This window comes from Streptopelia decaocto (assembly GCF_964273445.1).
Source record: "Streptopelia decaocto genome assembly, chromosome: 15".
Classification (NCBI taxonomy): Eukaryota; Metazoa; Chordata; class Aves; order Columbiformes; family Columbidae; genus Streptopelia; species Streptopelia decaocto.
Window position 1 is genome coordinate 6182256 of NC_138670.1, and position 16010 is coordinate 6198265.

At 52.8% G+C, this 16010-nt stretch overlaps 2 protein-coding genes across 7 annotated transcripts; one reads left to right on the forward strand and one right to left on the reverse strand.

Moving 5' to 3' along the window:
* Window positions 1-6: 6 nt before the first annotated feature.
* HPS4 (HPS4 biogenesis of lysosomal organelles complex 3 subunit 2) lies at window positions 7-13658 on the reverse strand. 4 transcript variants are annotated; one of them, XM_082066365.1, is made up of 14 exons: window positions 13548-13658; window positions 12749-12839; window positions 12090-12233; window positions 10991-11098; window positions 10696-10812; window positions 10472-10566; window positions 9107-9179; window positions 8409-8442; window positions 7683-7779; window positions 6424-7234; window positions 3306-3438; window positions 2380-2488; window positions 1456-1546; window positions 7-1102 (listed from the first exon to the last, which is right to left on the reverse strand). In XM_082066365.1, exons 1-14 carry the CDS (start codon window positions 13574-13576, stop codon window positions 998-1000), a joined length of 2037 nt encoding a protein of 678 aa, XP_081922491.1. In that variant the 5' UTR covers window positions 13577-13658; the 3' UTR covers window positions 7-997. The 4 variants fall into 4 exon arrangements, with proteins under 4 accessions (XP_081922491.1, XP_081922494.1, XP_081922492.1 ...); XM_082066368.1 differs by lacking the exon at window positions 1456-1546; XM_082066366.1 differs by lacking the exons at window positions 1456-1546; window positions 13548-13658 and adding an exon at window positions 13095-13165.
* Window positions 13659-13697: 39 nt separating this feature from the next.
* SRRD (SRR1 domain containing) lies at window positions 13698-15569 on the forward strand. 3 transcript variants are annotated; one of them, XM_082066376.1, is made up of 7 exons: window positions 13704-13846; window positions 13926-13966; window positions 14052-14188; window positions 14270-14368; window positions 14473-14627; window positions 14855-14900; window positions 15272-15569. In XM_082066376.1, the coding sequence occupies exons 1-7, from the start codon at window positions 13728-13730 to the stop codon at window positions 15398-15400; spliced, it is 726 nt and encodes a 241-aa protein (XP_081922502.1). In that variant the 5' UTR covers window positions 13704-13727; the 3' UTR covers window positions 15401-15569. The 3 variants fall into 3 exon arrangements, with proteins under 3 accessions (XP_081922503.1, XP_081922502.1, XP_081922501.1); XM_082066375.1 differs by having other exon boundaries at window positions 13712-13846; window positions 15176-15569; XM_082066377.1 differs by having other exon boundaries at window positions 13698-13846; window positions 14270-14627; window positions 15272-15408.
* Window positions 15570-16010: the final 441 nt, after the last annotated feature.

Here is a 16010-nt window from a genome sequence, read left to right on the forward strand (position 1 = left end):
GACACATTGCACTTGGATGAGTCTTGGAGACTCGTTTATTGTCATCGTCATGGTGATGTGTGTGTCTGTAACAGCAACAGGCCTTGAAAGCCCCAGCACAGAGAGTAGCTGTCGAGGGGCTGCAAACCCACTTTGGTCCTGGTAGCTCAAGGGGCTCCCACTTGCCTTTTGTCAACAGAACAGACAGTAGCAAGAGTTAGGAGGTGAAACAAGGTCCTTGTGCAAGAGGGAGCAGGAGGCTGAGGCACAGGCAGGGGGTGTAGAGCCTTCATCACCGTCACCATCACCACGGCCCCAGTGAGAGGCCATCAGGAAGGCAGCTGTGGGGGAACAAGGACCTCCCTGATGCAGCGATAGTATCAGACCCCCTGACAGCTCCTGTAGGAGGATTATGAGTTTTGCAGCACTTATTCTATTCCAGTTAGGCTGAGAACAAGCTGTTAATCAAGGTAAGGCATTACATCATGGCAGGGGATCATTTCTATAGATTAAGAGATATAAATAAAGCCCAAGTCTGACCAGGGCAAGTGAAGGCACAGGACTCCCGGCAGATGCAGCGTCTGACATCTCAAAGTCAGCACTGCTCAGCAGCCCGCTGTCTGTGTAGCTTAGGGCAAGAAGAGGTTTGACTTCAGGTCAAGGCACCCCAGGAGCCTCTGCCTGCAGCAGAGAACCACAAATAGTCCCAGAGTCAATGTAAACCAAGCAGCCCACCAGCAATTTTCTATCTGCAGCCTTTGGTAAGAGCCAACACCAACACCAACCTGCACTGGCAGAGCACGAGCTGCAGGAACAGAGCCTGTTCCCCAGGCCAAGGGAGGCTGAGAACCCGCAGACGTAGCACAGAACCTCCTGCCTCCCACCGAGTAAACACCTTTGAGATTTTACGTATTGGAGATGAACGCTCAGCACAGGCTCAGACGCATGGGTTCAAAGCAGGTTCACTCCGTGCTTCAGCAGCTTTTGCTTGGCCTTGCTGGGCAGGCTGAAGGCACTGTCATGGGGGTTGGGGACGCCCGAGTTGCGGAGCGGAGTGCCCAGCTGCTGGAAGTAGGTTTCCTGGACTGGGTTCCGGCAGGCGTACACGGCCGTGGAGGCGTTCCTGGCAGGGCAGGAGAGAAGGCAGCGGTCAGGATTCACAGCTTTGGGCAGGATCCCCTTCAGCTCACCAAGCTGGGCACTGGGATACTGGTGGCACTAGACTCTCAGCTATTGAGAGGGAATTTTAGGTCTCTCTCAGCAGAGCAAGGGAACCCAGAGCTAAAATAGGCACCGAAACCCCGCAGTGTGTTGCCAGAGGCCACAAGGAAACAGACCCCCCCTTCTCAAGGATCTGGGCATCCTAAAAGAGAAAGCATCATATGCCTCATCCCCTAGGACACATGTGATGAACAGTCAGATAGTGTAACCACAGAAGCTCAAGTTGCTGATGAGAAGCCACCACTCAGGGTTTACCTGGGAGAAGGCTGGTAGGGAGCAAAGCAAAGGACTCCGCGCTCCTCCTCGACAGAGTAAAGCAGCGACTGACATGTTTGCTGACACCCTTCTGTGACAACTCGCCATAAAAGAAAGCAGTTTTAGTCATCTTGCTACTCAGTCTGATTCACACGTGGAGTTGCTTTTTTGGGGGCAACACAAAATCCGCCAGCTTGGCCGGTAGAGAATTTAAGGAGCCAGTCAAACTAACGCTAAACAAGGAGTTCTCCAGCACTGGAGCGTGTGATTCACATTACCTTGGCAAGCTGCGTCAGGGAAGTGAAACACTGTAATTCCCAGAAGCATCTTTATTTCATCATGTTTTGGACAAACACGCAGGGCCAGGCGAGCAGAATCTCTGCAAACTCACATGAGCAGCTCAGGAGCGGCGCTGCAGCTCCGGGCCAGCGTCACCGTGGCTGCGATAAGACCATCTCGCCTGGCGCATTACAATGGAGTTTGCCATGCACATCACAGTGTGTTCCCAACCCAACACGCCGTGCAAGAAAACAAAATCTAGGTTGCCAATTCTGGGTGCCTTTGGCTCCCAGCCGAGACACAAATTTATTAGGAACAGCTATATTTAAAACTGTGTCTTAGAACCTTATGGCGCCAAGAACTGGCAATATTCTAGCGTTATATCTTAATCCAAAGCTGTGGCCCAACTTGGTTGTGCCTTCAGTTCACTCACCCTGGTGCCATTCTGGCCTCTCACCACCCAGACCACACTGCAGGCACAAGATTAAGTAGCCCACAACTAAACTTTAGGGAATAAGGTGACACAACTGACCCTTGGCAAGAGACAGCAGTGTGATTCCCCCACGTGCCAAACCTCAGTCAGCCCTAGGAAAGAGGTTCTGCCTCTCCCATGTGCTCCAGAGAGCGGTTCCGAGCACCCCGTACCTGACAATGACCTCGGAGGCGGTGGGGAGTTGCCCGAAGTCGCTGTGGATCAGCGCGGCCGCTCTCAGGAAGTGCCGGTCCAGGGGCCCCGGTGTGCGGGGCAGGTTGGCTGCGGGACAGGAGCAGGGGGTGGGTTACAAGCCCAGGCTGCAGAGGAGCATGTCCCTGTGTGCTGAGCAGGAGCAGGCTGCAGACACTCCCACAGACCCTGGTACCCACAGAACAGAGACTGGGTGACACCTCAAACCCCAGTGACACTAGTTAGTGGGGGGACAAGAGGGCCTAAGACCTGGGTTACCCAGAATCACGGGGGTTTCTCTCTTCCCCTAAAGCACTTCTAAGCTGGAGAGAGACAGGATGCTGCCGGTGAGGCTGCCAGAAAAATATTAGAGTGAACGGGATCAATACATGCACGGGGGTCTCTGTGTGGCGATGGTCCACCCACCAATCCAGGGCAGCACTCACTGAGCTGCTGGCTACGACCTGCTCCCAGATCCTACTTCTTGTAGGCAGAAACAACTGACAAACACTTTGTCGTACAGTGAGACAAAAGGCATTGCACCAGGAACTAAGGAAGTTGGGGAGGGAGGAGGGCAGGTTTGAAGATGGTGTTGAGTCCTGTCCTCAGGATTAGCCCTCAGCAGAACCCCAAGCAACACCAGCAAAGTGCCAGTGGCAGCTGCTCCATCTCCCAGCGGCCTCTGGCTCCCATCCAAACAAAGCTATCACTAAGCCTCAGCAGATTATAAACTCACAAAAGACAAAGCTTCCCCAATAGGGCCTTATAACCAGGTTATCTGCTAAGAGTTACAGCAAGCAACATTTCTGAGAAGTTGTCTGAAGCATGATAAAAGGTTACTATAAACCTCCACTCCTCCATATTCCCTCCTGCAAAGCGGCTGCTGTTCTGGAAGACGAAGACTTACCCGTGAGCACGTTCTGAACACAGTCGTAGTGAGTGAAGCTGTAGGTTGTCTTGGCTGAAGATGAGGAGTCCTTGGGCAGAGTCTCCCTCAGATGAACCTCGAGGCCGTTCAGAGAAGCCAGACTGCTGTGGTACTGCAGACAGGGCAAAAAAAGGCACCTGTTAGATTCAAGCCCTGCTGGGCCTGACTCCCAGGGAGGTACTGCAGGGAGCTGGGGTGACCAATGTCGATGACAAGGGGACCAGACCCCTCCGTGATGTGCTGCCCAGGCTACCACCCAGGAATGGCTGGGAACATTGGGGATGGAGGAAAGGTCACAAGTCAGTGAGACTGGCACTCAGGGAAGAGCACTCCAACCTGAAAATAAGCCATTAAACCCCCTGATACTATTAATTCTGGGAAAATGCAAGAGACTAATTGATTTGCCATCACACATTACTCTCCAGGGCTCATTTCCACATCCTGGCCATGACTTTAGCAGCAGCAAGGAACATTCCTTTGCTTACCAGCCCTTATTACACCAGGCAGGCAGTACAGCACAGGATGCAGCTTTACACACCAGCGCTGGGTCTAACCCCTGGTAGCATTTCCCACAGAAGCCTCCACAGGAGTGAATCTTCTAACGGGCACCCTGCTCTGCTTCGAGCCCCTGGGCCACCGCAGCGCTGGGCCAGCACCGGAGAGAAAAAAGAAAAGCCAAGGGAACAGCCTCACCTGTGGGGTAACACCAGCCCCACATGGAGCAAGTGATTTGCACAACAATGCACTAATGTGAAAGCCAAGCTGCTTGCCCAGCTGGACTTTCAGTAGCCCTGGCCATGCTGAGGGTCCATGCAGCAGGCAGGGCACGGGCAGGACCGAGGGACCCACCGGCAGTGCTGGGATTATCTCCATAATCCTCCAGCCTGTCTGCTCCCCTCACCGTGGAGCGGATCAAACCTCAGTTCAGCAGGACGGCAGCGCCCAGCCTGCCCTTGCACCCGCTGGGCATGGAATGGATTTTCTTTTCTATGCAGTGAAATGAAGGGATAAGACCTAAACCGCGGTGGAAAGTGAGCCTGAAAGCCGCCAAATCCTCCTGCTCTGTCTGTGTTGGAAACCGTCCTCCCAGAGGGATGATCGGTGCTGCCGGCTCCTCTCAGATGCACAAGGAGCATATTTTACCCTTCTTTGGTGTCATTCAGGGGCCTCAAAGCACTTGACAAACATTAATTCTAACTAAGCTTTGACATCCCTGAGAGCTGAGGGTGATTTTTAATCTACAGATAAACAAAGGAACAGATGAGCTGAGGTTCCGCCTCAAATCCAGCATGGTGCCAGCAGCAGAGCCTGGCTCTGCTTTCTCCAAAAACGCGCTTCCTCCTGGGGTGTCCCCGCGGGAGGGTCTTCTACAAGATAACAAACACCTGCACCTGGAGGAAGGGTGTGGTCAGAAAAACCCAATCCCAGTCACAACCCACGCTAGGTGACAGTGGGTGACAGTGCAGCTTTGCTGAGATCCAAAGCAAGAGCATGTGAGAGGGAAGCAGCGTATTTGGGAAAAGAGGAACTGGAATGGAACAGGCTCAGTCAGCCCGGGGGCAACGCACAAAGGAAAACCAACCGAGATGCCAAGCAGCACTGATGGGCACCTGATCTGGAGACTTAATGAGCTGAATGACAAATTGCACCAGGCCAGGCACGCTGCTGGTGCTACCCAGGTGTGTGACAGAAGAGGACACGCAGGGTATCACCAGCAGAGCTGTCCCACACCAGACATTTCATACACCACCTATGTCCCCCAGATGCTCCTGCAAGTCAGAGACGAAGCAAAGGAGAGGTTGGTTTCCAGCTGCAGCTGTTGGGAACCACACCAGCTCCCAGCACAGCAGAGCCACGACCAGAGGAAACCTTGAGCAGCTGCAGGTACCAGTGCAACATGGCTGACCTGCAGCTCCAGAGCATCCGTTCCCACCTGCCTCCTCTCTCCTCATAGAAGAAGACATGGCAGAGCAGGAGCTTTTGAGCAGCTGCCTGTTCGAAACAAGCAGGAAAGGGACAGAGTGATTTGCTGTGTCTGGTGCAAACTGCCACGGCTGCACCTCATGGCCTCATCCGATTTTGCAGTAACCCTTTCCTGGGCACGCCAACCCTCCTGTGCTGTGCGGAGCTGCCATCCCCTCGCTTATGGGGGGATCACAGCCACATCCTCCGAGTCCCAGAGCTTGGAAGGAAAAGGAGTAACCTGGAGCTCTGCTAATGCTGGGAGCAGGCTTAGTCTGAGCTTTCCTCCACCTTCCAGTCTGATGGTTAAAGAAATTAGGTTGTTCCCATGGCAACTGGCACATCGAACAGGGCTCTGCAGCTTTGACTCAGCTCCCTGGGCGGCGGCAGCGGCCGGCAGCAGCTCTGCAGCCTGATGCTTCGCTGGGAAGCGCCGGGGCCGCCACGTCCTTCCCCACAGCCCTGCGAGCGGCACCACCTGCCACGGAAACCTCTGCACAAAGCAGATCCCAGCAGGGTAACTTGGGATCGTTCTGGTGCAACACCTACCGAGAGCACCCAAGTGACCCGCTTCACTCAGGTGCCAAGAGCAGCGTCAGTGAGAAGGCTGGGGATGCAGACAGACAGACTTTCACGGAGAAAGGAATCACTTCAGGGACTTGCTGCCAGACACATCTCTCTGGTGCTTTCTGAGTGAGAAGCTGTGACATGCGAAGTGGAAGTTAAACAGAACAAACCTGGCTTTCCAAAAAGCACTACAGAACTGACGGGGTTTCCCAACAAATCCCAAAGCCAGCAGAAACCCTTGGCAGCCCATGGGGCTGTCTGACGGTCACACCTACACGTTCTGCTCCGGCGCTGGCACCGACAGACAACAACAGGCAACAGGAGCTGCCTCTGAGACGATGCTCTCACCTCTTGGGCTCACTGCGATGTTCGTGAACAACCACCCACGAAGCTTTGGTTGTGGTGACGAACCCTGAGCCAAACGGCTTTGCCTTGCACAACACAGAGCAGGTGAGCAGAGATGGGAACAGCGGTGCAATGCTTGCTCTTCAGTGTAACCCCTGTCATCCCCCCCACAGACACACAGCACTGAGGGGATCTGCGGGTGTGCAGAAGCTTTGCCACTCACCACATCCTCCACGGAGCGCTGGTCCTCTCGGAGGGGATCTTCAGCCAGCAGGGAGAGCACAAGCCCCTTGATGCAATGAACGTACAAGCTCATTTTAACTGGTTTGCAGTGTTTGCCTGACTCCACACCACCCTGGGCCCCCAGAGCATCCACCCGAGGCAGCTGGACACTGTCCCCGCTCTGGGGACAGCACGTGTTCTCTGACTGCACTGCAGTGCCCGTGCAATCCAAACCCTGCATGTCGCCACCAGCTGCACCGCTGCTTTCTGCAGAGATGCTGCTTTGACTTACAGTCCTTTGCTCGGCTTGTTTGCTGGTTGCAGAGTAACTTGGGGAACTGTGTTGCTCAGCATCAATGTCCACAAGAGATTTCCCCACATTCTGACTCTTCTGCTCCTGGGCATATGGGTTTGGAAAGAAGAAGCCTTTCAGATACAGACCTGCTGCTTGAGCTTGTTCAGCAGCATGGAGTGAGGAAGGGCTCGGCAGCTGCTTCGTGTCTCTCTCTGCTGGGAATGACGCTTTGCTACTGAGCTCTGAGCTTTTGCTGTCTGGGCTGCTCGGTATTGCAGCTGGAGAATTCTTTGCACTGGGTTCCATCTCGGTGAAGCCCTTTGGAGGACCCGTGTTTGCGAGGCTGCCTGACTGCGCAGCACCTTCTGCTGCAGCTGTGCCTGAAGCTGGCCAAGGGCACTCCTGCACAGAGATGGTATTCAGGGCTTGGTTTTCATGAACGCCTGTTGATTCTGGCACTGTCTGGGAGCAGAGAGCACTCCCCTCTCCACTGGGGCTTGTGTGGGACACAGGTGACCTAATGAGAGATGATGAGTTGGTTAAACTACTGAATAGGATCTGTTATTAGACACCTAATGACACTACTAGTGTTCAACAGCTAATCTATTGCCTGCTACAAAGAGCATCTGCCTCAGAAAAGGATGGGCTGAGGTCTAGCACAGGTGAAACACATGGGCCACTGGCACTGTGGACACCTGAGAACATCACAAAGTGCAGAGCAGCACAGTGAGCTGAGGAACAACAGAACATCGCAGCAGCTCTTGGGAAACGGTTCTATTTCAGGCTGCTTCATGGCAGAGAGATGGACACCACAAATTCTGTCCAGCCTGAAAGATCTCAGGCAGCTCTAATAGCTAAATGACAGTCTATCGGCAAAAACAGTTATGACAGCCAGTGAGAACACAGTGCCCTGCGTTAGCTCCCTTGCTGAAAAAGCCCCTCAATGTGTCAGATTGATTTCCTACCTAGACATCCACTCCACTGGAAAGTCTCGGAGCACTGAGACTTCATCTTCTGTTAGGAATACGGGGATGATACGAACACCCTGCGGCAACGGAGAATCTGCAAGAGCAATGGGGGTTTGAGGATTAAATTAACATGCGTCAGCATAAGGAACAGAAGCCAGATCCATCAGCACCCAGGCTTCCGCGGGAGAAATGATGCCACCATCCTGGGTCACCACAGCTACCCACAGCTCACTAGGCAGCACCTTCCCAGCTTCCTCATACACTTAATGACTCACACAGTTTTATTTTCCCTTAGGTTTTGTTTGTTTTTTTCCTAACCATCCTGGCAGAATATCTATAAACTGATGCTTAAAAACGATGACTGAAGGTTTGGACAGAAAGCATTGGCCATCTGTTTTCAGGGCTCCGTCAGTGGCCAAGTAGGCACATGGGTAACTGGAATTAAAGCAGGCACGTTGGGAATCTGCAGAACTGACAATTAAACCCAAAAGAGCAAACTTCTTTGTTTAGCTGAAGGAAGGAACTGGTTCTGACTACACAACACCCACTGGCACGTGCTGCCTAGTGGCAGCAGCACCCTCAGGGATGCACTCCTGCATCCAGCAAGTGCTTTGCCATGGATCCCCGAGAACCAGCTCATGCTCTCGCTGCACAGAACATGACCCAGCGTGTTGCCCGTATCCTGTGCACTTGGCAACCAGTTCTCTGCAGCTGGATGCTCACCAGGCTCATGCTGCTCCTCACCTCCAGGCTCGCTCTGAAAGAAAAGCCAAGAATCAGCTCCGTGCCGTGACTCAACCCCTGCCAGCCCCCGCAGCTTCCTGGGGCTGCAGCAGAGCCCAGCCCAGCCACTTTGGCAAATGCTGTGACTGGTTTACCATGCTGGGCAATGATTTGGTTTCTTAGGCAGCCCTCACAACCAAGGGGACTTTGCAAGAACCAAAATACACCCAAAAGCAAGGACAAATGCCACCATCTGCCATTACTGCCTGCTCAGGGCACAAACCCTGGGTTCACTCAACCAGAGAAAAGCAGAGGCCTGATCTGTATCTGGAGCTTGATGGCTTGTTCACAGATCTTGAGCCACGTAAATAAATACTTTTGACAAGCTTTAATGCAAACAAAAATTGACCTATTTGTCACTTTCAGACATTTATTTTACATATTTAGCACTAACTACCTAAACTTGGGTAAAAAGCTAATCAAAACATCACATAGGTGAGAACTCATGAATTCAGTAATTTAAAGACCAAAAAAAAAAAAGGTAAATTTCTAGTGCAGAAGTCTTGAAACCTTACTTGATCTACTTCAAATATTTGTACTTGGCAGCAAGGGTGTGTGTAAGATTGGTGTGAGCAGAGCTCCCAGGCTGCATCTGTACCGCTGGGTACCTGCACTCAGGAACGTGTTGAGCAACATACCTGGTGTGGAGACTCATCACCTTGCAGGAGAACTTTGGCAGTGAGAGGTGGCGGCAGCTGGGTGCTCACAATCCTGAAAGGACACAACAAAGTCACCTGTGAGCAGTGTTGTTTCCTGAGGCTCAGCCACAGAGCCCAGCACTCTGACCCAAAAAGGGTCAAATCCACTCCAAACTCAGGAAAACCACCTGTGGGCATTTCTTTTGGGCCAACAAATCTGGTTTTGCCAAGTCAAGAGCTAAGACAGGCCAATCCATACAGGCTTCCTGCTGCCCCATGAAGAGCTGTGGGCACTGGGGAAGATTTGGAAAAACTGGGCTCCCAAAAGTGCTCTCAGTCTTTCCGTTTATGTCTTGTTGAGATCCACATTCTGGAGATTCTCCAAAAGACTCTAAAGTAGAAGATTAACTCAAGTACAAAACCCTTTGTAGTGCTGTAGTAAGACTTGGAATTCAGAGAACTTGGATGACATTTGGAGTAAAAAAAAAAACCATCTCTACGAGACAGAGCAGCGAGACACACGTGTGGGCGATGGGCAGAGACAGGACGAGACTTGAGTCAGCATCCACTCTGCTGCAACACACTGCCGGCGCCCCAGTGCTGCAGTGACTCGCACTCAGCCTTCTGAGCTCGTTCCCTTGAAAACGCCTGGCCTGCCTCTGCCAGACCTGGAAAGATGCGCATGTTGTGGCACATTTCCAATGTTCCTAAATGGTGTTACAGGAACACTTTATGCCAAAGAAAAATGGTGCTTGAACGCTACTGCCAAGAAATTCTCAGATTCCCCCACCTCCTTTCAAGGCTGCCTTTGAGGCTTTCCTTGATGCTGCTCAGTGCCACATCTGTAGCATCTCCAGCTAAGATTAATCTCTGGTTGAAAGAAGCCAACATTTTTCATGGGAAATTCTGGCTCATTTGTATGCACACTTCCTATCGGTATAGAGAATGGTCCTGGCCAACCAGCCAGTCAAAAAAAAAATACATAGAGACACATACATGCACTGTTTTTGCAAGAGGGAATGGGGGAAAGAATAACATTCACACGACTTTCTTTTTCTTACTGACTTGCACCTAAAATGCCTAAGAGAAGTTCAGTCTTCACATCCTGCTGAATATCAAAGACAGTAGATTACTATTAAAACCCAAACCTTGAATCTTTTTCATGCTTCCGTTTCTCCCACTGATAAACACAAATAACTGTTCACCCTCTGTGCAATACAGCAGCAGACAGGGGTCACCTTGCCTGGAGCATTAATGTTCCTGCCAATAACAGCAGCCCTGTGTGCACAGCCAGTGACCCTGCTCCGAGATCACAGCCCTGCAAGGGGCAGATTTAATGTGCACATTAACCCTTTCATTACTTACAAGCCCTTGTAGAGAATGCAGCCTGCCAAGACGTGGGGGGACCGCTGGCAAGTCTGCAAGATGAGAGCTGCTTTCAGCAGAAGCAGGGGGTCCACCTGGAGCAGGAGAACCACAGGAAGTTAAGCCAGAAAGTCCTGGGAAACCCTCAAAGCAGCAAATCAAACACAAAAGCACTGACACTAAGGCAGCGCTAGAGCCAGACACTGCAGAGGACGGACTTTTACCTTGGTTTTGTCCAGGTTCCAGAGAGAATTGAAAATCTTGTGGAGGTCACTGGTGTTGTTTTGGATATGTTCGATGTACCTGTCCCACTGCTTGCTCAGCTCCTCCTGAGAAAATGCCTGCGGACAATAAAAACCCACACAGCCATCACAGCACAGAGGTGTCAGAGGCAATCCAGCTGGGGCAGCAGCTACACGTGACAAATCTCGTGAGGATGAGGAGGAAGATGATACCGAGAGGAAGCTGCTTTAGACCAAACATCTAGGAAACCACTAGCAGACACCCACCCCTAATTACCATGTACGCAGGTCGCACGGGTCCATTGTAGAAGACGAAGAGGCTGATCAGCTGCTCCAGAAAGCGCCTGCAGCTGATGTCAGGGAGCTCCACAGCACAGCCCAGAGCCTGCGATACAGAAAGCCATGAATGAAGAACATTTCCTGACAAAACCAGCCACAGCAAGTGAGAACAACTCTTATTGTGTTCAGATGAGTATCGAGGGCATACAAGGAGCTCTGTGGCAGGCAAACATCCCCCGGATTCACAAGTCAGATGAAAAGGAAAAGCAAAAATACTCACAGAACAGCCCTGGCACAGACAGGATAAATAAATATCACAAATCCAGCATTTTAGACACACTCCCTTCCCACATTAGATGACCTAGGTCAGTGCTCTAATAGCTGAGAACATTTTCCTGAAACTAAGTACATAAAAATATTCAGATTAACTTGTTATTTACAGCAATGAAGATGCTTCATTTAGTGTTTGAGTTGTCGAGAGAAACAGAAGTACCAGAGCCCAGCGAGCCTGAACAGCAAAACCAATTAAACAGGTCTGACCAGTCTTGGTCCAGTTTCTAGGGGATGGTTTGGGGCATTTCTGTCACAACTCTGTCCCACACTGCTCTTTACACACTAAATGTCTGTTGACACTGACAAAGCTCTGCAGTGGGGAATACTGACAGTTAGAAGAATGGTCAGGCTGCCAAATAGGGAGACCAAGTCCTTGGTATAAACTGCAGCACACAGGATCCTGTTTCCAGTCATCACTAGTCACCCACAGATACACATAATGATGCAGAACTCAACGCTTTGCAGCCACTGCCAAGCACATCTTAAGACAACACACTGGGTCTGGACACATAAACGAGGTACACAAAGCTTTTCAGCGAACAGCTGAAGCGCTGGCCGCAGCACACGCCTGCAGGCTGCAGTGAACGAAACTGATGCGCCCTTGCAACGGCAAGTTGTGCATCGCAAGTTCCCACCCCAGCTTGCCCCAGGTCTCGCTGTGTGCAGCCCAGGGCTGGGAAAAACACAACCCTCTTTGTTTGATACAGTAGCTCAGACCCTCCCTGCCCTCACTCCATGACTTTCCCCAGACCTCCCAAACTCACCCAAAGGTAGTCACCGTCCACCAGAACCGCAAACTTGAGCTTCCTCAGGCGAATGAGGCTCGGGGGAGCTCCGGAGATCTCGGCCATGCAGCGCACCACGCCGGCAAGCTGCCCGCACAGCAGCTCCTGCTGCTCCGTGAGCGTCTGGCGGGGATGGCAGGGAACAGAGAGGTTGGTTTGTTTTACTTTTAAAAGGACACGGAAAAAAAAATCACGACTGTATTCAAGTATAAATAAAAATGAATTATAAATCCAATTCAATTGTAAACCAATGCAGTAGCACAAGTAAATTTCTGGGGAAATAAACAACTGGATGGCATTCTTTCACGCAGCACAAGGGCCCAGAGTTTATTTAGGGGCAGTTTCATCCCTTGTGTGTATTTAGACACCACCAGAACAGACCTGGACTCTGCTGGACGACCCTGCTGACCAGGACCAGCAGTGAGGGTGCAGAGTCCCCCCCGCGTGCCCAGCGAGGTGAGGGCTGGTGAGGGCCCTCCCCAGCTGCCTCCAGGCACACAAGTTTTCCTAAAACATCTATGAATACTACATAAGAATTAATCCAAAGCTCCACCTGAAAACCCAACCATTCCTGAATTGGAATTATCAGCACAACGTGAATATTCCTTTACAGGCACCGAAACTAAAGCAGACGTTACCTGAGAAGGATAAAAATAACAAATCCCGGCACTCGTAGGATCTCCTTCTTCCTTAACCTTCGAACCATCGTAAAGGAAAAAGTAATTCCACCTAAAAGAAAAAATCAAAGCATTGGCAGAAATAACGTTTGAGAACTGTTCTGCTTCTCCTTCTCTTTTCTGTTATTTCAGGTAGAGCAATAAACCAGTTATCACAATGAGGACAGATGTGGTTCCCACACAATCACACCAAGTTTAAACCTGAAAGCAGCACTAACACAGTCCCACACTATTACCCTCGGCCGCTTTTGTGGGTTTAAGATAAATCTTGTAACTGCGGCTAAGACACGAGGAGGGAGGTACGGACCTGTGAGAAATTCTCTGATCACAAGCGCGCGGAATAATTATCATTAAGCATTAACCACGCGTAGACCGAACAGGTCCCACAACCTGCTGCTGTTCGTTCAGCTGCTGCTCGTTGCGCTGCCGCCCGTGCCGGGGCTCCAGAGCACGGGTGGGGGTTCCACTCAGAAATCGCCCACTCGGGCATTTATTCGGTTCACAACCGCCAGGATTTAGGAGCTTTTTTCCACTCCCGCTCTCCGGCCGGATCCCCCTGGGACCGGCCCCGCTCCCGGAGCGACCGCCGGGACTGACAGAGCCCGGCGCTGCCCCCCCGGGGGACAAACCTCCCCCACCACCAAAAGGACGAACGCGCCTTGACGGGGCAGCAGCGCGGCCGCGACCCCGGCCACGCGTGACCCCCGCAGCCCCGAGGAGCCGGTGACACCGCCCGGAGGGCCTGGGGTAAGGGGCTCACCAGGGCTCCGGCGCGGCGGGACGGGCCATGAGTGCGGGGAGCGGGACCGGCCCTGCGGAACGGCCGCACCGGGACCGCCCGGCCCGGGCTCCTGCCGCCGCTTCCGGGAAGCGGCCCGCGGGTCCCGTGACCGCGGCACGTGACCGCCCGCGCTACGGCGGCCGGGAGGGAGGGCGGCGCATGGCGGCGGCGGGCGGGTGGAACCTGGCGGGCGGGCAGCGGCGGCGGCGCCGGCGGAGCAGGGCGGCCGAGGAGGCGGCGGAGGGCGGCGCGGTGCTGCGACGGCTGCAGGAGGCGCGGTGAGTGTCCGGGCCCGGCTCGTGCGTTCCCCCTTTCCCCGGGGCTGCCGGTCCTGCTGACGCTGCGCTCCCCCCACAGGGACGACCTGCTGAGCTCCGGCTTCTGGGCGGCGAGCGCCGGTGCGTGTCGGGGGGATGCCGGGGGGGGATGCCGGGGGGGATCCCGGGCCGCCCCCCGGCCTGACGCGTCTGTCCGTGCCCGCAGGAGCCGTGCGGGCCCCGCTGGCCGGTTGCGCGGAACCGCCCGCCCACTGCGTGTGCTACGGGCTGGGCCGGTTCAGCGGCTGCCCCGCCGCCCGGCACCAGCTGGCGTTCCTGCTGCTGCTGCTGGAGGAGCTGCGGGTGAGCACGGGGGAACGGGGCCGGAACCGGGGGGTCCCGCCGCCTCGCTCCCCGCCCACGGCCGCCCGTGTATCCCCGCAGGTGCCCCCCGAGCGCTGCGCCCTGTTCGACCCCGCGTTCACCGCCCAGGAGGCGGCTGCACTGGAGCACCTGGGGCTGCAGCTTCTCCCGGAGAATGAGGTGAGGGACCGCGGGGACCAGAGTCCCCGGATCCGGGGTGGCGGGCACCGTCGTGCCGCTGCCAGGGGGCTCGGATGGGACAGGCAGCACCGGTGTCCGCACAGGAGGGGAAACACGGCGTTGAGGGGTCGGCCACGCTTTTCTACATGGTGCACTGTGGGAAAGCACTGTACAACAACCTGCTGTGGAGGAACTGGTCTGCGGGGGCCCTGTCCAAAATGGTCATCATCGGGAACAGCTTCCGAGGCATCGAGGAGCGGTGCGTGCAGCCCTTGGGTGCTCTGCTCCAGCAGTGAGCTCCCCTCCTTGCTTCCCTTGCTCCTGCACTGCTTGAGACAACCCTTCCCCTGTTTTGCTCACTTTCAACTTGCTGTCCCCTTTGCAGTCATCAACCATCTCTTTCCTATCCCACCTACCTGGTGAGAAAAGTTGTCTAAAATTCACAGGAATGTGGTGTCTAACACTGGTTACCTTGTGTTATTCTAGATTGTTGTCAAGAGTATTGGAGAGAGATTATTCTTACATAGCAAAGGTATGAGCCACTAGTTTTTTAACCTTATTGTTTTTACAAAGCACCTCTTAATGATAAATTAATTGCAGCTGGAAAGAAAAGGGGGGGTTATTTTAAAAATCTTTTATTTCTGGCCACTATACTATAAAAATGAATTGCTTTAGGATCATTCTACGTTCTTTGCAGAACACACAGCGGCTGAGGTTAACATCACACCATCTTCACCAACTCTTAACTGAAATTTGCAGAAAAGTTCTTCTGCATAATACATAACTTTTTCCTCAAATGCTCTTTAGGTGTTGAAAGGGACAGAGGAAGTGGCGCTTCCCGCACACCCTCGGTACCTAGACACCTTTAACGACACCTCCGTCCACTGGTTTCCCTTGCAAAAGCTGAAGGGACTGTCTCCTGAGGTCTGGAACTTTGTGGAGGAGCCAATGTACCAGGACTGCGAGGACCTGGAGATCATCAGGAAGGAGGACAGAGCTGAGCAGCACAGCCTGGCTGCCACGGCATCCTGACCGTGCTCTGCCACGGGGCCACGGCTCTGCCCACAGCAGCTTCTGTGCAGCCAAAGTGAAGCTCAGGAACCAACAGCATCATCGTGCTCTGCCAAAAGCAGCATCACCCAAACACTGAGTGTGATGGGACATTTTTATATCTTAATTATTTAATAAACAGTAAAGCTGTGCTTTGACTTCCACTCACTTAACTACAGCAAACAAGTTTAAACTAAAATCTGCCTTTTAAACCATCCATACCACACAATTGCTTGTTTGATCCCCTCCCTTTGCATATGCTACACACATTTAGAAGCATCAGGATGGGGAAATTATTTGAGGGGGTTGTAGTTGAGGGTGTTGTCTAGTTCCAAATGCAGGCTTAGGAAATATTTCTCATGGGCAGGTGCCTTCAGCTGCTCAGTGTTACTGAAATCAGCATTTAATCTGTTCTTCTGTGAAGAACCATCTCACTCTAGGGAAAAAAAAATTTAAAAAAAAAATATATGTATATATATATATAAAAAAATCTGTTTCCCGCCCTCTAGGGAAAAAAACCCTCTATGTCCCTCCTTCACTGCTGAGCCCCAAACTGCTGCAGTCGCTGTGACAGCTGTCAATGAAGACCTTC

Coding starts and splice junctions, on each gene's coding strand:
- SRRD (XM_082066375.1), top strand. CDS start 13,728: ATGGCGGCGGCGGGCGGGTGGAACCTGGCGGGCGGGCAGCGGCGGCGG. Junction 14,189..14,269: donor TGCTGCTGGAGGAGCTGCGG/GTGAGCACGGGG, acceptor GTATCCCCGCAG/GTGCCCCCCGAGCGCTGCGC. Junction 14,369..14,472: donor AGCTTCTCCCGGAGAATGAG/GTGAGGGACCGC, acceptor GTGTCCGCACAG/GAGGGGAAACACGGCGTTGA.
- HPS4 (XM_082066365.1), bottom strand. CDS start 13,576: ATGGCCCGTCCCGCCGCGCCGGAGCCCTG. Junction 9,180..10,471: donor TGCATTCTCTACAAGGGCTT/GTAAGTAATGAA, acceptor GTGTCCTTTCAG/GATTGTGAGCACCCAGCTGC. Junction 1,547..2,379: donor GCCTCCGAGGTCATTGTCAG/GTACGGGGTGCT, acceptor GAGTTGTCACAG/AAGGGTGTCAGCAAACATGT.